This window comes from Chaetura pelagica, unplaced genomic scaffold (genome assembly GCF_000747805.2).
Source record: "Chaetura pelagica isolate M959 unplaced genomic scaffold, ChaPel_1.0 scaffold80, whole genome shotgun sequence".
In the NCBI taxonomy this organism is placed as follows: Eukaryota; Metazoa; Chordata; class Aves; order Apodiformes; family Apodidae; genus Chaetura; species Chaetura pelagica.
In genome coordinates this window covers 1,724,020-1,745,483 of record NW_009951946.1, presented here as the reverse complement: position 1 = coordinate 1,745,483, position 21,464 = coordinate 1,724,020, and the positions used below count along the sequence as shown (strand labels likewise).

The window sequence follows — 21,464 nt, the reverse complement described above, 5'->3', positions numbered from 1 at the left end:
GAGTTCAGCTCCTCTCACCTCTTCCTTTGGTAGAAAGACTATCCTTTCATCCCACCATTCTAAACTCTTAGAGTTTCCAGCAGTTGTATTCTTCCTCCCAGGTTCTGTTTCTGCTATAATTCACTATCTCTCAATGTTATTTTCAATAAAAACCAGCAAAAATATGCTTAAAAGAGAACATAAAGTTGGGCTGTTGGACACTATCAAATTATCAGAAAGCACTATGGAGTCTTCATAAATTTCAGAAACAACCAATTAACAAGCTACAGTGACAACCCAACCGAACATTTTCAGAACTGAGACACTTACCCTTTAGTTTGAGGTCCACATTGTGTCGCAGCCAAGGATAAACACCATAATTTGACATGTCTTCAGGAATAGGGTGATTATATATCCAGCCATCACATGCAAATCGATAGAAGTTCTCACATGGATCTACGGATTGATTTATCTTGCTCAAGATGCCAGCAGCTGCGAAAAAGACACCACAGAGATTTTATGGAACACATCTTCCTAAACAGTTAATTACATGAGGTCACAGTCCAGAAACTATTAACATTTATCACTCTCTGCAACGTGATGCTGACCTTACTTGCAAAGCTAAGTCTTGCTGTTCTAGGACTGACACTGATCTCTGCCATTTTTTTAAGAGCAACAAAGATACCAACCAGCTTCTCTATCTAGCCTCGAACAGTGCCCACATGGGAAGCAAGAAAAAGACAAAAAAATCCTCAATGAATGTTCTTGAGTGCTGTACAGCAATGACCACTGAACCTAGCATTAGAGGGTTGTGAACTACTGGAGCCAGACACTTGAAGATGGGATCTCCACTGTCACCGTGATGGAAATAGTTGCCTGAGAAACTGAGTAGCAATAAATATCAAACAGATTGTAATTACCATTCCAGAAATTATGCACTGTTTACCTTTAGCTGAATAGCTTCACAAGAAAACAAATCAAGTTCAGATCTACCATTCATTGGAAAAGACAATAGTCGCATTTTCAGCTCCATTTTGTGACTGCATCCCCACCAGCTATTGCAGGTGAGACTGGTAAGGCAGAGATCAGTCTGACAAGCCAGAGACTTCATAACTTTGGAGTACGTAGTCAAATGAGTGTGCATCATGGTTATTGTGGCATAAATATACATGGGTCAAGTAACATGGAGTATGTGGATACTGGACATTTTTTGCCTAAATGACCATGTGTTTTGAGGCTTATCTAAATAACTGATTAAAAATCCTAGCAGGAAATATTGTAACTTTTACAGAGTTTATGGTACTACTTCTAGCACCCATTAACCCTTCTTCATCCACTCAGAGTAACTCTACCTATGATATATTTATGTCTCAGCTGTAATTCTCTCTCTTACATTATAAACTCTCTAACTGACTACATTGGAGACATTTTGATCCTTAGCAATTCTCTGTCACTGAAAAGCTGTTCAGCAAGGCAAGGTTCAGGTCTCAAAACACTATGTAGTCACTACACAGCCCCCTCTGAACTAAATCAGTCAAAATAATGTAACTATCCAAGTCTGATGTTGTGCCAAATGCCAGCTTCTGCTGAGGTTACAAAAAATGTGTTATTTCATTTGTACATGAGAAGAAGAACGACAAGTCATATTCAGACTTCTTTTTGCTGTTGTTGTTCTAAAGCTGAAGATGAAGCCTTCACATGTTTTTTTGTTGGTATTTTGGGTTGGTAGTGGTGGTATTTTCATTTGTCATCCCACTTTACTTACATATTTCTGTTTATTCAAGAACCAGCGCTGGAGGGTAGTGGCCAAGAGTACTATCAGTGTAGTGCAGAGCAGAATGACAAGAAACATCCTGGTAATGAGAACTGCAAATTTTTCAACTTACAGAGCCCCACAGAATTTCTCAGGATTTCAAACACACACCAAACACCTCACAGTTTCAGCTTAATATGGTTCCAAATGGAAATAAATACTCTTATAAGATCTCTAAGTGTCCACTTTGTTGACAATAAAACAGTTGAGGGAGGGAGAGATTTCAAGATTTGGTAACTATTTTTTTTCTGTGCTCTCTTTACACTCAACGATAAAGCTCTCCTTGATTCAATGGGAACAAAGCTCTGTTTTGGTTTCCTATTTAAAAAATAATAAGCATGATGGGATTCTTTGAGATAACCCAGGCAGTATTGATTTAAAATTATTTAAAACATGAATTTTAATCGTAGAAAGTAAACAGATATGCAGCAACTTAAACAATTACTTTTTTAAAAGGTGAGTAATTTTTCCCCTCATTATTAATGAAGTTTTCAAAGTAAAATGCTTCACAGAAAAATTATGCACAGTATAAATATCTCATTAACATACTATAATCATGATATAATAGGATAAAATTGTTGCTTACCAACTTCAATGCATTCTGAGGTCAAACAGTACTGTTGCTTCGAATGAAGCTTTATAAGACCTTGGCTAGCTGCAAAATGGAAAACCATAATGAGATCACTTGTAATGAATTTTGACCACAGCAGCTGCATGTTGTATACTGGATCACTCAAATGTCACTGCAGACTCGGGCCCTAATGAGGCTCTGCTTGCATTGATTTAAAACTGTTAGAATGTATGCTAAGTAAATATCGCAGCTCGTAGCAAATTGTTTTCCCCTCCTGTGCCTGCTTCCTTCTTCCTCTGTGTTGGTTCATAGGCAGCATGGAGCAAGGCAGCATGGAGCAAGGCAGTATGTCTCTCCCTGCCCATTTGCACAGAGCCTGGAGTAACAACACTGCAGCCTTACTGACAGGCAGTGAGTACCCCACAACACAATTAACCCTACTTGCTGTTATCCTCCAGAGAAGCACCATTCACAGCCGATGATGCCGTGTGGAGCTACCTAGCCATCTTCTGCAGGGCTTCCACAGTTTCTCCCAAGCTCACCCTGCCCTGCTGTACCTTCTGCAGCAGCACTGCATGGCCTGGTGCCACCCAGCACCAACAGGACACTTTCAGGCTCCCCTTCTGCCAGCTTGGGATAAATCAGAGGGCAATGGGCACAGGAATGGCTGTGGTTTATAAGGCACAACGTGGTTTCTGTCAGAACTGGCTTCCAAAAGTACTGCAGTTGTATTTGCTTCCCCAAACCTTGCTGACAAGAACTATGAAATTGTCAGTTAATTTTGCTCAGTTTTGAAAAGCATGTTTCAGCTGCCTCTGACACTTAAGCATAGGAGTTGCTAATTTCAGACTCTGCTGTCAGGCAGCAAATATGCAGATAATTGATATTCAGGATGAGAATGGGACAGTTTCAAGGGGTAGATTAAATAAGACTTAGTAGATGTGCTCAGTAGACATAAAGAAATGCCTCTCATCCATTATCTTAATAACTCAATAACAAAAAAAAAAAAAAACAAAACCAAAAAAACCCAGCAATGGAATATATTAAGGTATCATAGCTTTACCAGTGCTGATACTTACAAAGCAATTTCTCCTGTAGTTATATAGTATTCAAAAGGGATAGGAAAATGTGAAATGTTATTTAAGCACAGGAAAGTTTTACTATAAAAAACCTAATGCTTGAATTTAATACAAAGCTTTTTCATCTCTTCCAGCCTCCTAGCTTTAATAACAATTAATGACAAGAATGGCTGGATTTCAATCACATTTTCTTAGAAACTGAGAATGTAAAACTATTTCTTGACTTCATCAAAGCTTGCATTGACTCAGTGAAACACAACACCTCAACAACCTTTGTAAATTAGCCAAGAAATACATGAGATTTTGAGGCATATAAAGATTGGAACTGGAATATTGAACAGTAGAAAAGAGAGAAGTGTAGGTGCCCAGAATACCATTTCAAGACATGTGAACTGTAAATAATAGACAATGTGCCTATTAATTAAGTGTTGCACTCCTCCCAGTTCACATCTTCCCTGCTTTAAAGTTAGCCTTTTAGAAACTGTCCAGGTCTTTAAAGTTTGCTAGATTTTTTTTCTTAACAAAGAAGAGAAATGAGGGAAAATTCTAGACACTGTTTAACTCTTTTACACTTGATGGAAAATGAGGGAGAATAAAAAAGAATCCGTAGTGGCCCTCATGGTTTTGATTCTTATAAACAAAGCAAAATACCATTTCAGCTGGTTTGGTTCCATGTACAACTTCATCATTAAAGCAAATTAAAAATAATAATACTTGACAGTAATATTTCCCTTTTAACTAACAGCTTTCGGTTGAAAAACTTTCCCTGGTTTTGTTCTCTTGCCTTTTTGTTGTCATTAAGAGAACTAACCATCACATTATTAACTACAGTTATGGTTGTAACACTTAGTGTTTCAGTTTTTTCTCTCTTTAAGCCTGTATCCAGATTCTTAAATAAATATAAATTCTAATTCATATCCCCCCAAAAAAACCTGAAAGGGGAAATGGCATACAAATAAGCAGGTGCAATTAGTGTGGATGTTCCTATAATCTGAGAAGTTGAAAGGTCTGGCAAATCAGGAGCAGAGGCTACTGAATCGATGTTCAAAGCTGTTTTTTTGTTTTGTTTTGTTTTGTTTTTTTTCCCAAGGGAATTGGAGAGCAATTCAATTCCTTTTGCTCTGGCCTCAGCTCCCATGAATGAGGTGGCTCCTGTCCTGCCATAGCCCAAATAACCATCTAAAGAGCAGAGGGCAAAACCCCACGTGATGCCAGGTGACCTCCCTGGCAGCTCCCTGCTGAAGTCATGGTAGGGCTACAGCCAGTATGAGCAAGTAACAGTGAATACAAATACGTGATTCTCCCAAATTCTTCTTTGAGTTGTAGAAGCTCTGAGAAGAAGAAACAAAAGAAGCAGGAGAAGACTACATTTCACTCCTCAGGCTGGAAAATTAAAGGGAAATTGTTTCAGGTCTACCAGAAAATAATTTTTTGCAGAAAACCAAAGAAAAAAAGGTTATCTTGAGGTGCCTGAAATGTTCCACACAATCAGAAAAAATGGTTTCCTTCTCTACAGTTTAACAAAAACTAAAGAAAGAGTTAAACTCAAACTTACAAATAAAACACAGTGTCACAACGAAACATGGAAACATTGCATTGACAAAAAGATAATGCAAAACCATGTAACTTTTTTCCTTTATTCTTTTGGTTGAAAACCTCAGACGATATCCAAACACATCCTAAAAACATTTTGGTTGACCCAAAGCCAGCAATTTTATTTTCTTAGCAGTTATGCCAATGAAAATTTTGACATTGGATCCCTGGCTACTGAACAGGCCTAAGCACACTTAGAAAACTATCTTTAAGAATTAATATATTTACTTCAATTTTCACATCTGGTCTATGGACAAAGCACTTCAATCACTGACAAGCTATGGTGGCAAACATCTAATCCTTTTAAAAAACAATAAGTGAACATTCTAGTGCCAAAAAAACCCCCCAGAAATAAGGTCTGTCCATGACTCCCTAGTGTTTGATATTATATTCTTTAAGTGAAAAACATTATTGTTCATTTAGAAACAGTGTTCTACACTAACAAGTTGAAGATTCAATCTTGCTCATATTTATAGAGTTTTGTTGAACTGAGTGGGATCACTCTAATACATAAAAACTTCTTGCCTGCAAGTGTTTGTAGAATTTGCTCTATAGCAGTAAAGCACTGATTGTGAGCCTGGTGTTTTAAATATTCTATAGAAAACCTGTGGTAATTTTATCTGTTGTGGTGATAAATGCAAAAGGCCTTGCAAACAAGTTCACAAATGATCAGAGGGAAGCAAAAGATATGCTTAGAGGCTAAGTTCCCTCCAGTTCAGGGAAATCTGTGTGTCCCTAAAGAAATTAAAAGTTGGGCTGAATTATTCCAAAAGAGGATCTGTCTCTGGAAGTTCTTACAGGATACAATGCTGCTTTCTCTTCTCTGCCTGGTGGTTTGGGTGCATTTATATTTCTTCACATCATTTTATAGATGTAGGCATATGCTTCAATGTAATATTAAAAAAAAAAAACAACACTCATCTACAGATTCCAAATTCCAGAGAAGAAAAACTAATTCCTTCTCTATCATGTCCAGTTACAGCTTATAAATCTGATCAAAACATTTTAATTTCATCCCAGATGTACTCTATGATTTTTGCTAAGACAACTTTGCGATTCATTGTAGAAGAACAGAAACATCTAAAAAATGTGCAAGCATATGCATTATTGAAGCCTTCTACAGGAATTTTAGGCAAGCCCTAAATGAAAACCAAATGAAGGAAAACCCCAAAGATTCCACAAAATGTGTGCATATTCAGGAAACAGAGGATATTAGCCCACATTGGCATCAATCTGCGACTTGCAATCAGCACAACTGATGTGCATAATCCACCCATGTCTCCCCATTCTGCTAAAGAACCCAATTCTGGCTAGAACACATTCAACTGAGCATGCAAATTTAAATTCAGCATTCAAAAAGTTACTTGAGCTCACTTTGCACCTTCCAGCTCTAACATTCCCATAACAAATTCCTTCTTTTCCAGACACATTTCCATTTCAGGATAAATATAAAATGGGGGGGAAAGAAGCAGAGGCTGAGATTTTCACTAAAACACTCTGTGGAGCACAAACACTGGCACCGAGTGGAGAGGCTGGGGAGGGTCACATCCAGGTTAGCCTTGACCTTGTCACTTACCCAAGAAAAGTGCAGTGCCAAGCACAGCGGTGCTGCTCAGAAAGACGCCGAGGGCAATCCGTGTGGCTTTGCTGGCTCCTCTCCTGGCCTCGGGTGCTGTCTCTCCTTCCATCGGGATGGCTTGGGATGTGCTGGCTCTCACAGAAGTCTGGTTTTCCTCCACTGCTGTGGTATCAGTATTTCAACAAACTGCACCCATGAGCTCTCCTCCTCCTCCTTGCTCCTACTTACAACTCCAGGTTTCTGTTGTGAACCATTTCCTAGGGACTTCCTGCTCTCTCTCCCTCAAAGGAAAATCACAAGTAAAATAGAAGCTGTCTCCTACGTTTTCCTCTGACCAGGAGGAGGAAAGGCATGCGGTGACCAGGGTATGTACAGCCCTTGCTGCCTGTAGAGCCTCTCGGAGCCAATCGCTCAGCCGTCCCCCTTATCTGGGGTTCCGAACACGAGGATTTCACAACGTTGCGGAACAGATGTTTTAGCTATTCAAACATATAGCTGTAAACCCTTTACAATCAAAGCAGGATTGCTGAAAACTTTTACAAAGACAAGACTGACAGAAGGTTTTCTGTTTTCCCCTTGTGCTTATTTAAAAGGACTAATTATCTGCTGACTAAAGTTTCCTTCTCTTAAACCGTTCCCACTGCATCATTTAGCTTCAGCAGAAGCGATACCCACTCAGCAGACAAATCCTTTTTTAAAGCTTCCTAAGAGCTCTCAGAATATCATGTAGCATTTTATTTTGGGAATTTGGTATGTGACAGTGTGTGCCAAAAATCACAGTTGTGCAGCACAAAGCAATAATCAGCAGAACCTACACAATTGTGCTGTTTTAAAAGCTAGATTTTTAAATTTATTCATTTTTTTACAGGCAAGATATTTCGGTCCTTGCTGATGCACAATGAATCTTAAGAGATGATCCCATGCTTCCAAGTCAAGTACTACTATGAGCTTAGTGGAAAGTATCTACTGTGCAAGTAGAGGGAAGAAAGGCGTATGTCACGAGGTGTGTGTGATGGCAAAGTTATCCATTTGGAGACTGAATGGATTTTCCCTAGGAGCATCTGCACACAAGTTGTCCTGGATCTCACACGGACATAAAGGAAGAGCCCACTCCATCCACAAGAAGACTTAGAGTTTGAAGGTCCTGAAACCCTTCACTCCTCAACCCCCTCTACAGCCTGGATAAAATGCCCTAATTTCTTATTGCCATTCCTTTTCTCCAGCCAGCTTCAAAAGGACTCGTTTTTGCTTGGAAAAAATGGTTTCTTTTCACTTGCCTTCTTGACCCACATTTAACCCTCAAATTTTTACATCTATCAACTGAGGAAGAAGGAGGAAATGGTGCCATCAAACCAGGAGGACCATGTACCTCTCAGTAAAAGAGTTCCCATTTGTGCATGAATGACTCCATGGGTGTGAGCAGATCCCTGGCTATAAGCAATCCCAAGCACAAGTCTGTTACCAGCACACGTTGGATAAGATATTTAAGTGACTTTGGTGCTATTGAGTCTTCATATCAGAAATCAGTAGGAGGCTCAAAGGTGCTGCCAAAAGGGCAGGATGTTGACACAGAAAATGTATGGACATGCTGTGATCTCAACACTTAATCAATAATCCAAATGCTGAGTAAATTTCAGAAGAACCCTTTGACAAGCATTTGCTATAGGCTGCCTAATCATATTCCTCCTGTGCCAGTATTGAACCACCAACAGCACAAATGCTGAATAGCTTTTAGATTGACACATACTGTCCACCAGCTTTATATCCCCCCAACTTGAAGTTACCACATTCTTACTCAAATTTCCCCATACTTACTAACTTTAAAGTTTTGCTCCCTAGAGAAGTAATAGCATGTGCTGAATATCACGCTTTGTTAGTGTTCCATTACCAGCTTTTTGCTTGCAAGGTTATGCTCTCTTTATAGGACAACATCAGCCCACAGACAAAGAACAACTTCAACAGTGCAAAGCAGCAACCAGTTATTTCCATCAGGAAAACTGTGGAGGTGAAGAAGGAAAAAGGAGACAGGGAAGCATATAAGGGAGAGGCTGGACAATTCAGCCCCTTCTCCCAAACAGCCAAAGGGAAGGTGAGGGCTATGAGAACATGGAGATAACCCAGCAAGGACCAGCAAGCTCCAATTACAGGACTCCTCTGAAGAGTCAGCCCCAAGCAGTGCATGATCCTTTGGCAAGAAAATCACAAATCACCTGCCAGAAAAGGAATGATTTCTCTAAGTTTAGGTCTGCAGGCACGGTATAAGCATCCTTCCCTCTGGTTGTAGTCAATTACTCATCTTGGTTTCCCCACAGACAACAAACCATAGAGGTCAATTCCTGGCAGTATTTGAAGAGGTGCACCGAGCAAATGCATATCAGCTTCTGATACTGCTGCTCAGTAACAGAAGTTTGTTGAATTTGATACGTGTTTCTGAGGAGTGTGCTAGGATTTGGTTGCCTTACTCATCACAGCTCCAGCAGCTCTTTGGCAGGTACACGATACATGGCCATGCTGGAACTGCTAATAGCACTCCTGGCTATTATAGCCCAATAAGGCACTTAACGAGCCTGTGCAAACACTCTTTTAACAGTCATAAAACACTGAACAGACAGAGGGGAGGGGAAAAAAAAGTAGTAATTAAATGCAACATGGTCTAAATCACTTTTCATTCACTCAGAACTGCCTCTGACCAAGATCCCACTCAAACAATGGGATCGTTCTGGCATTTATAACAATGCCAGGGCAATGCACAAAGTTTTCCACCCAAACCCTTATGAAAGAGCTGGCAAACCCTCTGGAACATGCTCCAGGCTGAACCATAGCAATCCCAGATTCTAGAAAAAGTCCGTCTACATATGGAAGTGCTCCTGTATGAGCAGTCTTGTACTCTCACAAGCACCAGCACATGCTCTCTGTTTCATAAGCAGTGACAATTCTCACTTCCATCATTTATGCCAGAGTCAGGCAAGAGTGCTTGATCAGAGCTAAAATCAATAGTACTATGCCAGCTTCTCCCCACATAGTTTGGTTTATGGCAGTTCCCATTTCCTGAGGTTTGATTATTCAATAGACATACAAACCCCCACGTTTCACCTAGTTTTCACTGGCAACAGTCAAAACCAGAGTTACAGAGGTGTCAGTGAATGTCTGGAACAACAAAACTGCTCAAGGTCAGCACATGTTCAGCCCAAGCTTGCTGAAAGACCCACTGGCAATGAGTTTGAGCACTGCAAAACGTTTTGTCTTTCTTGCACTTAGGTAACTTCAAATGGTATTATAACAATTACTGATACTTTTAATGCAGACAGAAATAAAACAGTTTAGCTTTAATTATAAAAACAAAAATAATGCATGTAAAACATATTAGGTTATGCCAATACATTATTTACAAAAGACACTTCCTCAGAAGACACTGTCCTCATGGTGCCCACTAAAGACTTTGACCTAGTTGAAAGGCAACTGACAGGTTACCTTAAATGAATTAGTTCAGTTTGACAGAAGCAGTTTACAATCAAAGCATCACACAGCTTTGATGATGCCCTATTGAGCATTTTTAGCTCATGGTAAAAGGAAGAATATAGTCACTAACATCCTGCTGGAGGCGGAGTCACCAGCTACAGCTTGAATGGCTTCAGCAGAAAAGCAGAGGTGTATCTTGGCTTCATTTAAAGAGATAAATAGCAGGAGTCAGAGTACAGGTCATGTTCCCTTTCATTCAAGTGTTCCACTATGGGACCTTGAACTGTTTTTTCAAAATATGCAGCTGTTGTAGCCAGAATCAGCCAACTGGGCTTTATGTACAGATGACGTGCTTGAGAAAAACCCAACATGTTGCATTTGAAGACAGGTTGACCATTTGTCCTCAGATCTCTGAAACTTAAAAATTATGCTCTCTTGACTACAAACCCCCAGAATTTCTGTGCTGCAGCCAACAGCAACCACACGCTGGCACAAATCGGTCCTATATTCATGTGACAGATACAGCTGGAAATAAATAACTCCATTGTTTTCAACCAGTACATCCACATCACAGAAGGTCTTAGTGCAGCCATCAGAATGAGGGTAATTAATTAAGAGTCAACACAGAGCCTATAGGCCTTGCAGGGCTCTGAACTGCTGGTGGCAAGCTTTTCCCTTAGCTATAACTGCAACTGTGGAGAGAACACCCTGCAAAGCAGAAAACTTAGTCCTCCCAACACTTCACTCCCTAAATCAATTTTTTTTTAATTTATGTTTTTTTTATTCTGAGTAGGCTGAGCTATTCTCATTTTTCCAATAAAAACTTGTCCCCGCTGTAGGAAACATTGCATTCTCTGACCAAAAGGTGTTTGCATCTAACTCAACCAGCAACTCACTGTGAAAGCCAACATCTGGGATAATTAAAATTAAACCACTCAATTTTGTAAGCTTTTTTAGAGCTGCTTTTGAAAAAGCACTTTCATGAAACAATGCATATGCTCTCAAGCAGAAAGAACTACTGCTTTAGGTTTTCCAGCAATTTTCTTCAAGATGCAGATTAAATTATAGTTTAAAAAGCTAAAAGCCACATTCACACTCTAACAAGAGTGTGTTTGCATACTGCCATCCTATGTGCATAGTCTTCACCTGTCATCCCACTGTATAGATTAAACCTGGAGTCCATGTCCAGGGTACTTGCTGACATGGACTGCAGAAAGGCATGTTATTTGGGAATTAAGAGATATATAAAATACTCTCTAGTAATCCAGAGCTTGTGTTTTTGTTTTGGTTTTTTTTTCATGAGCCAACTGTGAACAGAAGTTGAAAAAGCACTGAAAAAGACACTGCTAGGAAATGTGAGATTTCCAACTGCCACAGTGTAGGTGCAGGGGTATAGACAGGACACATCTATCTCTTGTTTCTTTAAAATATTGCATCAGAGCTTTACCAACCTATTTTCCTCTGTCCAAATGTTAAGTCACAGCTGTGAAAGAGTATTCATATGAACAGTGGAACCAAGAAACTTGGTTTCCAATGAGTTTGTCTCATTGATGAATTTTTGGGTGTGTAGTGAGACATATATTCATCAACATTTGAAATCAAAACAAGGAGAGCCATCAGATCCATTTGGTGCTGCTCTCAACATCTACCAAGGAGATCCCCCTACTGTGCCCTCCACTCGGAGAAGCATGACTACCTCTGCAATGGCTCCTGCCTACTCTCACACTTGGATCTCCAAAAGTATTAGCACAGCAGCACAAATCTATCTTCAGAAGCATCAAAGCTCAGACACAACTGAAGCCATGAGCAGAGCAATTGCTCCACAAAGCCAGGAAACTGGGGGCACCCTGACACTGCCAGAGGGTATCTGCTCACTTGTTTCTGCTGACCTTTGTAGAAAACTTGAAAAAGTGGACCAAAAAACTCCTCCATGTGCTTTACTATCCAAGGCAGTAGAGCTCAACAGTCCCATAAGGTACCAGCTCTGGTGAAATGAAGGCTGTTTCGTCACAACCCTCTGCATGATGGATTCTCTTGTGCCTATCAAGGCCTATACTTGCACTGAAGCCCTTCCAGCAGAATAAAGAGGCCTTTCCACCAAGGCAAAAAAATTGTTAGAACTTAATACCTTTGAGCCCAAAACCCCTCTGTCGAATTTGGTTGAAGTTGGCTGACAAGGCCCATGGTTACTGAGCAAGACTTGGCAGGAGAAAGGGGAAACAGAGCTCAGGAAAGTACAGCTGCATAATCTCTGTTTTCAGGGAACAGGCTGGCTTAAAAAAAAACAACCCTGCTCCCCTCCAGGGAGGGTCCCCTCCTGGACCTGCTTCTGGTGAACATGGAAGATCTTGTGGGGGAAGTCAGAGTTTTTGATTCTTGGAGAAACAAGGAGAGGGGTTAGTAAAACTGACACCTTAGACTTCCGGAGGGCAAACTTTGACCTGGTCAGAAGACTCATGATTGACAAAGTCCCCCTTGGGAGGCTGCCTTGAAGGATAAAGGAGTCCAGGAAGGCTGGACCTACTTCAAGAAAGAAGTTTACAGGCACAAGAGCTGTCCCCATGTGCCAAAAAAACAGTAAGAGGGGTAGAAGACCAGCCTGGCTAAATAGGGACCTTTGGCTGGACCTTAGGAACAAAGGAGTGTCAGTGACCTTTGTAAGAGGGGACAGGTCACTCATGAAGTCTATAAAGATGAAGTGAACTTATGCAGGGTGAAAATTAGGAGAGCCGAAGCAGTGCTAGAGCTCAAACTAGCTACAGCTGTTAGGGGTAATAAAAAATCTTTCTATAAGTTCATTAACAGTAAAAGGAGGATTAGGGAAAATCTCCATCCTTTATTAGATGCAAAGGGAATCTTAGTAACACAGGATGAGGAAAAGGCTGAGGTGCTCAACACCTCAGTCTTTAGCAGTGGAACTAGCTGCTCCATGGATGTACAGCCACATGAGCTAGGGGACAGGGAGGAGGTGCAGAATGAGGTCATCACAATTAAAGAGGAAGTGGTCAGAGACCTGATACTCCACTTAGACACACACAAGTCTATGGGACCAGATGGGTTACATCCAAGGGTGCTGAAAGAGTTGGCAGACATGATTGCCAGGCCACTTTCCATGATTTACCTGAAGTCCAGGCTAACTGGGGAGGTCCCAATGGACTGGAGGGGAGCAAATGTAACACTCATCTATAAGAAAGGCAGAAAGGAGGATCTGGGAAACTATAGACCTGTCAGTCTGACCTTGGTACCAGGGAAGGTCATGAAGCAGATCATCTTGAATGTTATTAGAAGACATATATAGGACAACCAGGGGATCAGGCCCAGTCAGCATGGGTTTATGACAGGCAGGTCCTGCCTGATTAACTTGTTCTCCTTTTATAACCTGATGACCCAACTATAGGACCCTATGATTTTAGGGTATTGCTATAGCTAGATCAGAATCATAGAATCGTAGAATCATTGAATCATTAAGGTTGGAGAAGAACTCTAAGGTCATCAAGTCCAAACATTACCCAACAGCACCATGCCAACTAAAAAATGTCCTGAGGTGCCATGTCTACACATTTGTTTTAACACCTCCGGGGATGGTCCACCACTTCTCTGGGCAGCCTGTTCCAATGTTTGACCACTCTTTCAGTAATGAATTTTTCCCTAATATCCCACCTAAATCTCTCCTGGCACAACTTGAGGCCATTTCTTCTCATTCTATCACCAATGACTTGAGAGAAGTAATGCCCACAGGTATTTTACTCAAGTGGATTCTTTTCTCTCCCTCATCTCAAAACGAGATTACAATTGACTTTAAACACAATTAAAAGCTAGAAAAATCCCACATTAAATAAGTTGTGACTACATCACCCCATGACAACTTAAGACTTTGTGTCTCTCGTTCAGTACAGCTATTTCCAGGTATCATCTGTTCTTGTCCCAGTCTCACTGCCATTCCAGTGATTACGTGCATGTCTGACAATAACATACAGCAGCCCCTGAGAAGGGCTTAAATGCACTTCGTGATCAAGATCTTGGGAAAGTGGAGGCCAGAATCACTTCAGATTGAAACCACAGCATGAGGCCCCACAGGACAGAATCAGCAAGTCCTCAAGAATCAAAGAGTTAGGCATTAAACATAATTATCTTTATGACCCAAATTGCTATGTCTCTGACAGCCTTTCCCTGAAGTTTCCAACATCTCTATTTAAAAGAAAGCTCTGTGTGTTTAGGCTTTGTTTCCTATTGACACATGGCTATAAACCACACACAGATTTGTCACTGCCTTACATTTTTATGGATTTACACCCAAACCTCACTAAAAACAGAACAAAACTTTGAGTAAAACTTGTGCATACATGCATGGAGTATTTGCTGCATTCATTTATATTTCCTCAAAGTCAGTGCTTCGGATTTTCACTAAATTTGAAATGATGAGTGTACTAGCTTCAAGTTTATTGCTATGCTTGGGTAAAGGATTTATGTAGGACCAAAGAAAAACAGTGATTTTATTCTTCTGTGACTTATCTGCAGACAGTGAAGCAGGAAAGTAGGTGTTCTGGATTACTTGGTTTCAGTTTCTAGTATCATAAAAAATTTGCATGAGAAGGGCACAAATCTGAAAGGGGCTTAAGGAAAAATGCCAAACATTCTTTCTGTTCTGAGCAGAATAATTTAGGAAAAACACTCATACCTCTGTTTGAAAGAGGGGAAAACAGAATAGAAATTCAGCAATAACATTTAAAAAAAAAAGTGAATAAGCATTCCATTAACAATAATGTTGAATTAGCAATAGAAAGGTTAGTTCAAGCTCGCAAGGGGATCCACAGACTCAGGGATGGTACAGTGCTAAAGTCATCTAGATCTTTGCCACCTTAGCCATCACAGGCCAAAAGTATCAATGAAATAATGAAAATCTGAAGGGAAGCTCTGACAAACAAGGGTGTGAATCTGCAGCTTCTGAGAGGCTGCGGGATGAAACAGGCAGTGACAATACATGATCACTGAGTTTATCTGTCCCTAAAGAAAAAAAATTAAAGACAGAACAGGCAAATGCACCCAAACTACTTGATACCAAAAGCTGGATCACTATGCAGTATAATGCTCCTGAAGCACTGTTGGTAGAACTCAAGAACAAGAAGCTGGACTAGGGACCTAGTTCTGATTAAAGTACCTCAGTACAGCTCTTATTAGCTACTCTAAAAAAGCTGTGCAATGCAATTAGCAGTACTATTAGGGAAGCTAATCACGACAAAAATAGTCATGATAAAGAATGCTTACAGGGAAGAAAAGTTACATTCCCTAAAACTAAACTGTTTTCTAAAGCTTATAGAAAAATCACATTCTTTTAAAGTTCACTTTGGGTCTTCATTAGGCACTTCTCAAGCAAATGACAGAATCTTAGTCCACTAAAAGACACAGATAAATTTACAGATCTTTAACAATTATATGCTATTTCTGATCACAGTTCTTTAAAATTACTGGAAACATGATCAGCTTCTTCCGTGGTTGAACTGGTTGACTGAAATGAGAGATATATTACCCAATTTTACAACAATACTCAAGCCAAACTTTCATGAAGACTATTCTTTAAATAAAAAGGGATAGTCGTGATAAGTGTCTTGCAATTTGCATGTACAGTGATAGTCACTGTAAGTATCCTGCAATTTGGACAATCAGCAGAAATAAGTTTGGCCAGAACACACCTAGGCAAAACTCCACAGCTAGGCAATAAATTTCTAAATATAAACTAGGAGTATCATGGCTTTTGAAGCAGCAATTAGATAATGTAAGATCCTGTACAGGCATATTCCACCTCTCCAATCCAGAGAGAAAGCACTCACACCCAGACTACATCTCCACTAAGACACACAACAGAATTTCCTACTGGTTTCTCAATTGTGACTTGAATCCCCATCTAGGCACAACTCACAACCACACTCAGGGTGGCAGAACAACACAAAACAATGTGGAGAACTGCAGTGTGTTAGGGACAGCAGAGATCAGGATCCTGGGCTGTGCTGTAGCCAGCCAGGATATGGTCACATAGCCCAGATTATCATCGGTTTCAAGGGAAAGACCTCAATTTCCTGACAGGTTTTTCTTACACCTCCTAGCGCCTAAGACCTGCTCCTCCTGCAGAGGCACTTCCAAACTTTATCTGGTATCAAATCTTACTCTAGAGAAGTAGTCTGAGAAAATAAAGTGCCACCTTCTAGCTTTCCAGCAGGCTGCTGACCTTTGCTGGAGTTAATTCATTCTCTTTGCAGTCACTACTCAGGTCTTTCGGAGCACCAGAACAGGTTAACAAGAATGATGCCAACACAGCTCGTTTCATTCTGGGTCAAACAGATAAAACTCAGGGTCCCATCCAAGCTTTCATACTGTGATGCTGTGACTGTACTGTCTTAGGGCATTACAGCCTTTGCCTTTGTTTCGGGAAAACAGGCTCTTAAGAGGAATCAGGTATTTTCAACTTTATTTCATAAAATCATTTATGGCTTGCTGCTATTTTTCTTCACTTATCTGGGGATTATAGCAACTATAAAGTACTATTACAAGTTAACATAAATACTGAATGAAACACATGCACTGTTACATGAATCTGGAAGCACTAACAAACATTTCATGGTATTAAAATGTACTTTGATTGGCATGACATGTAATGTATTTTATCGTCTGAAGATCAGATGTATTCGAGCATAGTTTGTTCACAACTGAATGCTCAAGAGACCAAATTTCTGCCACTCACAAAAAAACTTATTCACTCACTGCCATCAGGCAGCCAAGCAAGTCCCAAGAAGCCAGGTCACAAGCATCATCCAGACCTAGCCCGTGTTTGTCTGCTCTCCTGAGTGACATGCATCCTGAAGGGAGAAGCACTTCAGCTAGATGAAGGAAATAACTTTGGAGTGCTTCACTGTGGCCCACACAGCTTCTTTCCAGCTATAGTTCACTGAGCAGCTGCTTACCTTTGCAATAACATAGAATACTACTCTGTCTGCATATGGATCTAAAACCACATTACTGATCTTGCCTATAGTAAAAATAAAATTAAATAACAGGTCTTGCATTTCTTTCTCTTTGAAGAACCCAGCAAAGTAGATCAACAGCCAGAAAGCTTAATGCTGCATGAAATGGGTGCTGACCATGTATTTTTTACAATAAACCCCTTGTGAAAAAAAAAACCAACAAAAACAAATGTTAAAACTCGAGTGCTCTGATAATCATAATTTTTAACCTAACCTCAGGAAAGAGAAAAAATTCAGCCCATTTACCTGAAATGAAATGGAAGACTAAAATTGCTAAAATAAACAAAATTTTATTTAAAAGTTTTGAAGGCATGCATGGCAAAAAGTAACTGAAAAACAACACACACTCTACAAAAGCTACACGCAGGGTATCGACACAGAAAAAGCTCTTAATTTCCATTAGATCAAAGTGACATGTGGTTTCTGCTGCATCACCTTTTACCTGCTCCCAAAAATTCAAACTATTTGAAACTTCTGGATGACTGAAATCCTATTATCATAAAGGTGGAAGGGACCCATAAATGATTCAGTAGGTAGGATCAAAGAAAAATAACAAGAAAATAAACAAGGGGTAACTCCCTTAACAATTCCTCCCCTGTAACTCTTAAAGCAGGATTAAACTACGATGCTGCAACAGCTTTTACTTTGAACATTTTTCCCTTATCCTGCAGCTTCCTCTGACCTGCTCTCCCCCATCACCAGTTCCCATGCCTGCACACCACTCAGGTCTGCCAGCACAACAGCTTGTCTGGCAACGCAATGAACCAGATAGGTTAATTTTAAACACAGACTGCTGTTTCATCCATTCTTTTCAGCAGCGTAGCGGATGTGGCACGAGCTCCCCATCTTTTCATGACTCTGCTTGCTTGTTTTTAACCTAATTGGTTTGCCACATGGCCAGAGGAGAGCTAGCTGCAACTGTCACAGCAGAGGAACTAATACAGGGTGAGAATGAAGAGGTGGGAGTGTAGAGAAAATGGCTGTGACATGGCATAGCTACCAGATGAAATGCCTTCACATCAACCCCTTCATGCAAGCTGCTAGTGTTGAAGGAACTCGGTTGAATAGATTTTAGAGAACACTCCATTCAGTCAAGGAAGTCTGAAATATTTTTGAACCTTGAGAAGTTATGGCTAATTAAATTTTCATACATCTCTGCATATTCATGTGAATTTGCAGCACATCTAGAAATAGAAGTTCAAAGAACAAGGGGGACTGCACCTTCTGGTCCCAGCAAACCTACTAGGTCCATCTTGTGAGGAGGCTCTTACAATAGTTCTAGCATGACCCATAGACTAAGAGATACATGCTACATCAGAAAGGCTTTGGCAGGGGTTCAACTCTTTGGTTGTTCTCTTGAGTTAGTTCTAACATTATTATGGACAAATCTTCCAAAAGTTTTCAATATTTTAATGCATCCAGGCTATTCAGTCAGAAAGTAAAAAATGGTTAAGACTCTTAACATTTGAATGAGGCTGTGTCTTTCTCTACTTACCTTTGAGAGCACTAAATTCCTCTTGTCTTGTTCATTGCCTTCCCAAGTCACTCACATGTAAAGCATTGTATTGTTCTATTTTCTTTATGTTGAAGACGTTCCAGGAAGGCATTCTTGCAGCCTGCACATCACTCTCCAGAACGATCCAGGTTACCACTGTTGGCTATCTCACCCATCCCCTACCAGCAGGGAACACACACACAGTCTGTGGGCTACAGATCTGCATTCTGGTGAGAACAGCAGCCTACCCACAACCACAAGTCTTATTTGTGTCCCTCTCCCTGTCCTACAGCTGTCTCTCATTTCCCCTGTGTAATTCACCCAGCACTCCTGGAAGGGAGGCTTCTGGGTGAGCACTGCACCTCATGTCTGAGTTGGCCCAATATATCCAGTGCTTCAGTCTTACTGCCCAGATGCAAACAGCACCCACAGTTAAGCCTGCCACTCAATGCAGCAAAGGGCTTTTGAGAGAAAAAGGGCCCAACTGCATGCACACAGGCTGAGGACAGACAAGCAAGTGATGTTCTACATGCTAATGTCTTTGGATTGTAGTCAAAGGCCAGTTCTCCATGGCTCACAGTCTGGGCTCCACAAAGGATGTAACGCACGTCTACATTAAGGCAAGCTAATTTTTGTCAGAACTGGTATAGATCATGCAGGGAAGTGCTGGAATGTAACACTGCCATTTGATGTTTTCCACTATTGTACACACAAGTAACAGCCTGGACTGTCTTGATTCAACGTGATAGGGTGAGCAAGTGGTTTGCTATCTGTAAGTGCACTGCAGTCCACCAGCTGTTGGCCCCACTTCCTGTACACTAAGGTTTTGGGCTAGCTTGAGTCAGCCTTTTGCTTTTGAGGTCCCTTAAGCAGCTCCTAGCTTGCACCCCATACATTGTCTGGGACAACAAAAAATGTGCACAGTGAAGACACAGCAGACCACCAATGTATGAAGATAAGGTCCCTAGGAGATGTGGTTGTCCTCCCTGAGCTCACTTTGTACCTGTACACTCAACATGAAACACACTAAGTATAGCAAGTGTGCCCAAAGCTCAAGGCTAGTGAGTCAACAGCCATTGCTGTTGCTGGAGGCAACAGTATCTGCTAGATGCAGCTCCTGAACAGCAGAGCACATGCATGTTAGCTGCATACCTACAAGATACTCACTCCATGTTTTTCATGTAACTTTCCGTGTTCATGTATCAGCATGTAGAGGCCAGAGAGATTTTATTTGCTTTCCTTAGCACTTTCTAGTATCTGCTGCAGTCTTAGGCATGTTCATCTAACAGGTGTTAGATAATATTAGCAGCTGTTTGTATATACAAAGACTACTCATACCAAGATGTTACCATTATACATAAATAAAATACTTTCATATTTGGGTCTCTCACAGTAAATCATACTAATAGTGCTGCACAGGCAACCAGTCACACTCTATGTTGTGCACTCATCACTGAGGTCAATAAAACTTATCATCTCAAGTAAGATATAATAAAATATATAATAAAAGTTGTAATGAAGGCACTTTGAAGTCAAACCCTATAATGAAGAAAACCTTTTGAAGAAAAACCCTATAATGGCTGGAGCAATGCTGTTCTGTTTTCTTACACTTGCTGGTTCTCATTCTTTTCCCAATTACAAGAGCTGAAGGCAGCAGAGATGCCACTGGTGTGTTTCTGCCTTCCACACTTCCATGCTCACAGTAACAACCCATGACAGTTAAATCCCACAGTTCCATTTCCTTTGGCCTTCATGAGTATCTGTCTACGCTAGTGTTTCCTTTTGGTTATCATTTCATTCCCAGGAGTTACTTTCTTTTCCTCCTAAAATACTTAGGTGCCATCTTGTAATCATTATTGAGTAAAGAAAACCCAGACATTTCCAGTCTCTCTTCCTTCTACCTTGTATCTACAGAGGACAAACAAAGCAGTGTGATTGGCACTTTTTTGGTACATCTCAATGTGCTCCCTAAATCCCCAGCATACCTGTGCTGTCCCGTTTCTGGTTTCTCCTCCCGGTTCATTCCCCCACTTCCTTCCTATCTGAACTGCTCTCGCTCCTGCATCCTTCTTCCCTTGAAACTGCACAGGAGTACTTGTCATCGTATTTCCAACTATGAAGTGCATTTCACCCTCTTCTTTCCTTCCTTTCTACCTCTGAAGCTCAAGTTCACAAAAATGTATGATCACTGTACCAACTTATTCATTTCTCACATCCTTCCACCATTCTTATTCCATGTTTCTAATACCTCAGTTCTTAAAGCATCAAATATTTTGAAAAGGCACTAATATGTTGCTCAGTGCTATTATTAATCACTCCTGCACTCACTTTCTCTGCTAGTTCTCTCACTTGTTCCCTCAGCATCTCCTGTAATGATTCCAACTACTCCTTTTTCCTGCAGGCAAGGTTTGTCAACTTCCTCCTCTTACCCTCAGGCAACACCATCTGCAGTGTCCTATTCCTAAATAAAAATAAGAAATTGAGTACTCTTCTCCTTCTCACTCGTCCCCCTGCTTCGCTCCTTCCAGCAAACTGTCAACACCTCAGACTCCTAACAGCAAAAAAAAAAAAAAGGCAAGCCATACCTATCTTCCCTGTCATGCATGTAGGCTCTCAACAATTGCTCTTTATTCTACCCTCAAAATCTGTACATGACTTTCCTTTTCCTCAAAAAATTTAGCCTACTCCTTTCTTTTCCCCCAACCACCAAGCCCTTTGCTGTCATCATACTTAGGACAGATGTAAATACTTCTCCTTTCCAGTTAGCTGGAATTTATGTAAATCTCTTTAAAATCTCTTTCAGAAGTCACATTCTTCTTTCACTGTCTGACATTATTAAACTTTCTGAATCACACCCCAGGGTAACTTCTTCTAAATGCC

At 40.6% G+C, this 21,464-nt stretch overlaps 1 protein-coding gene across 1 annotated transcript in view; it reads right to left on the bottom strand.

The window, feature by feature from the left end:
- Positions 1-6,723, bottom strand: part of LOC104388438 (metalloendopeptidase homolog PEX-like) — a gene marked incomplete at its 3' end in the record, with an annotated part of 28,777 nt that extends 22,054 nt beyond the window's left edge. The window contains exons 1-3 of the mRNA XM_009997304.1: positions 6,612-6,723; positions 2,379-2,447; positions 310-471 (exon numbers count right to left, since the gene is read on the bottom strand). Coding sequence (XP_009995606.1) covers positions 310-471; positions 2,379-2,447; positions 6,612-6,723 — 343 coding nt within the window. The remainder of the gene's footprint in view (positions 1-309; positions 472-2,378; positions 2,448-6,611) is intronic.
- Between the last annotated feature and the right edge of the window lie 14,741 nt (positions 6,724-21,464).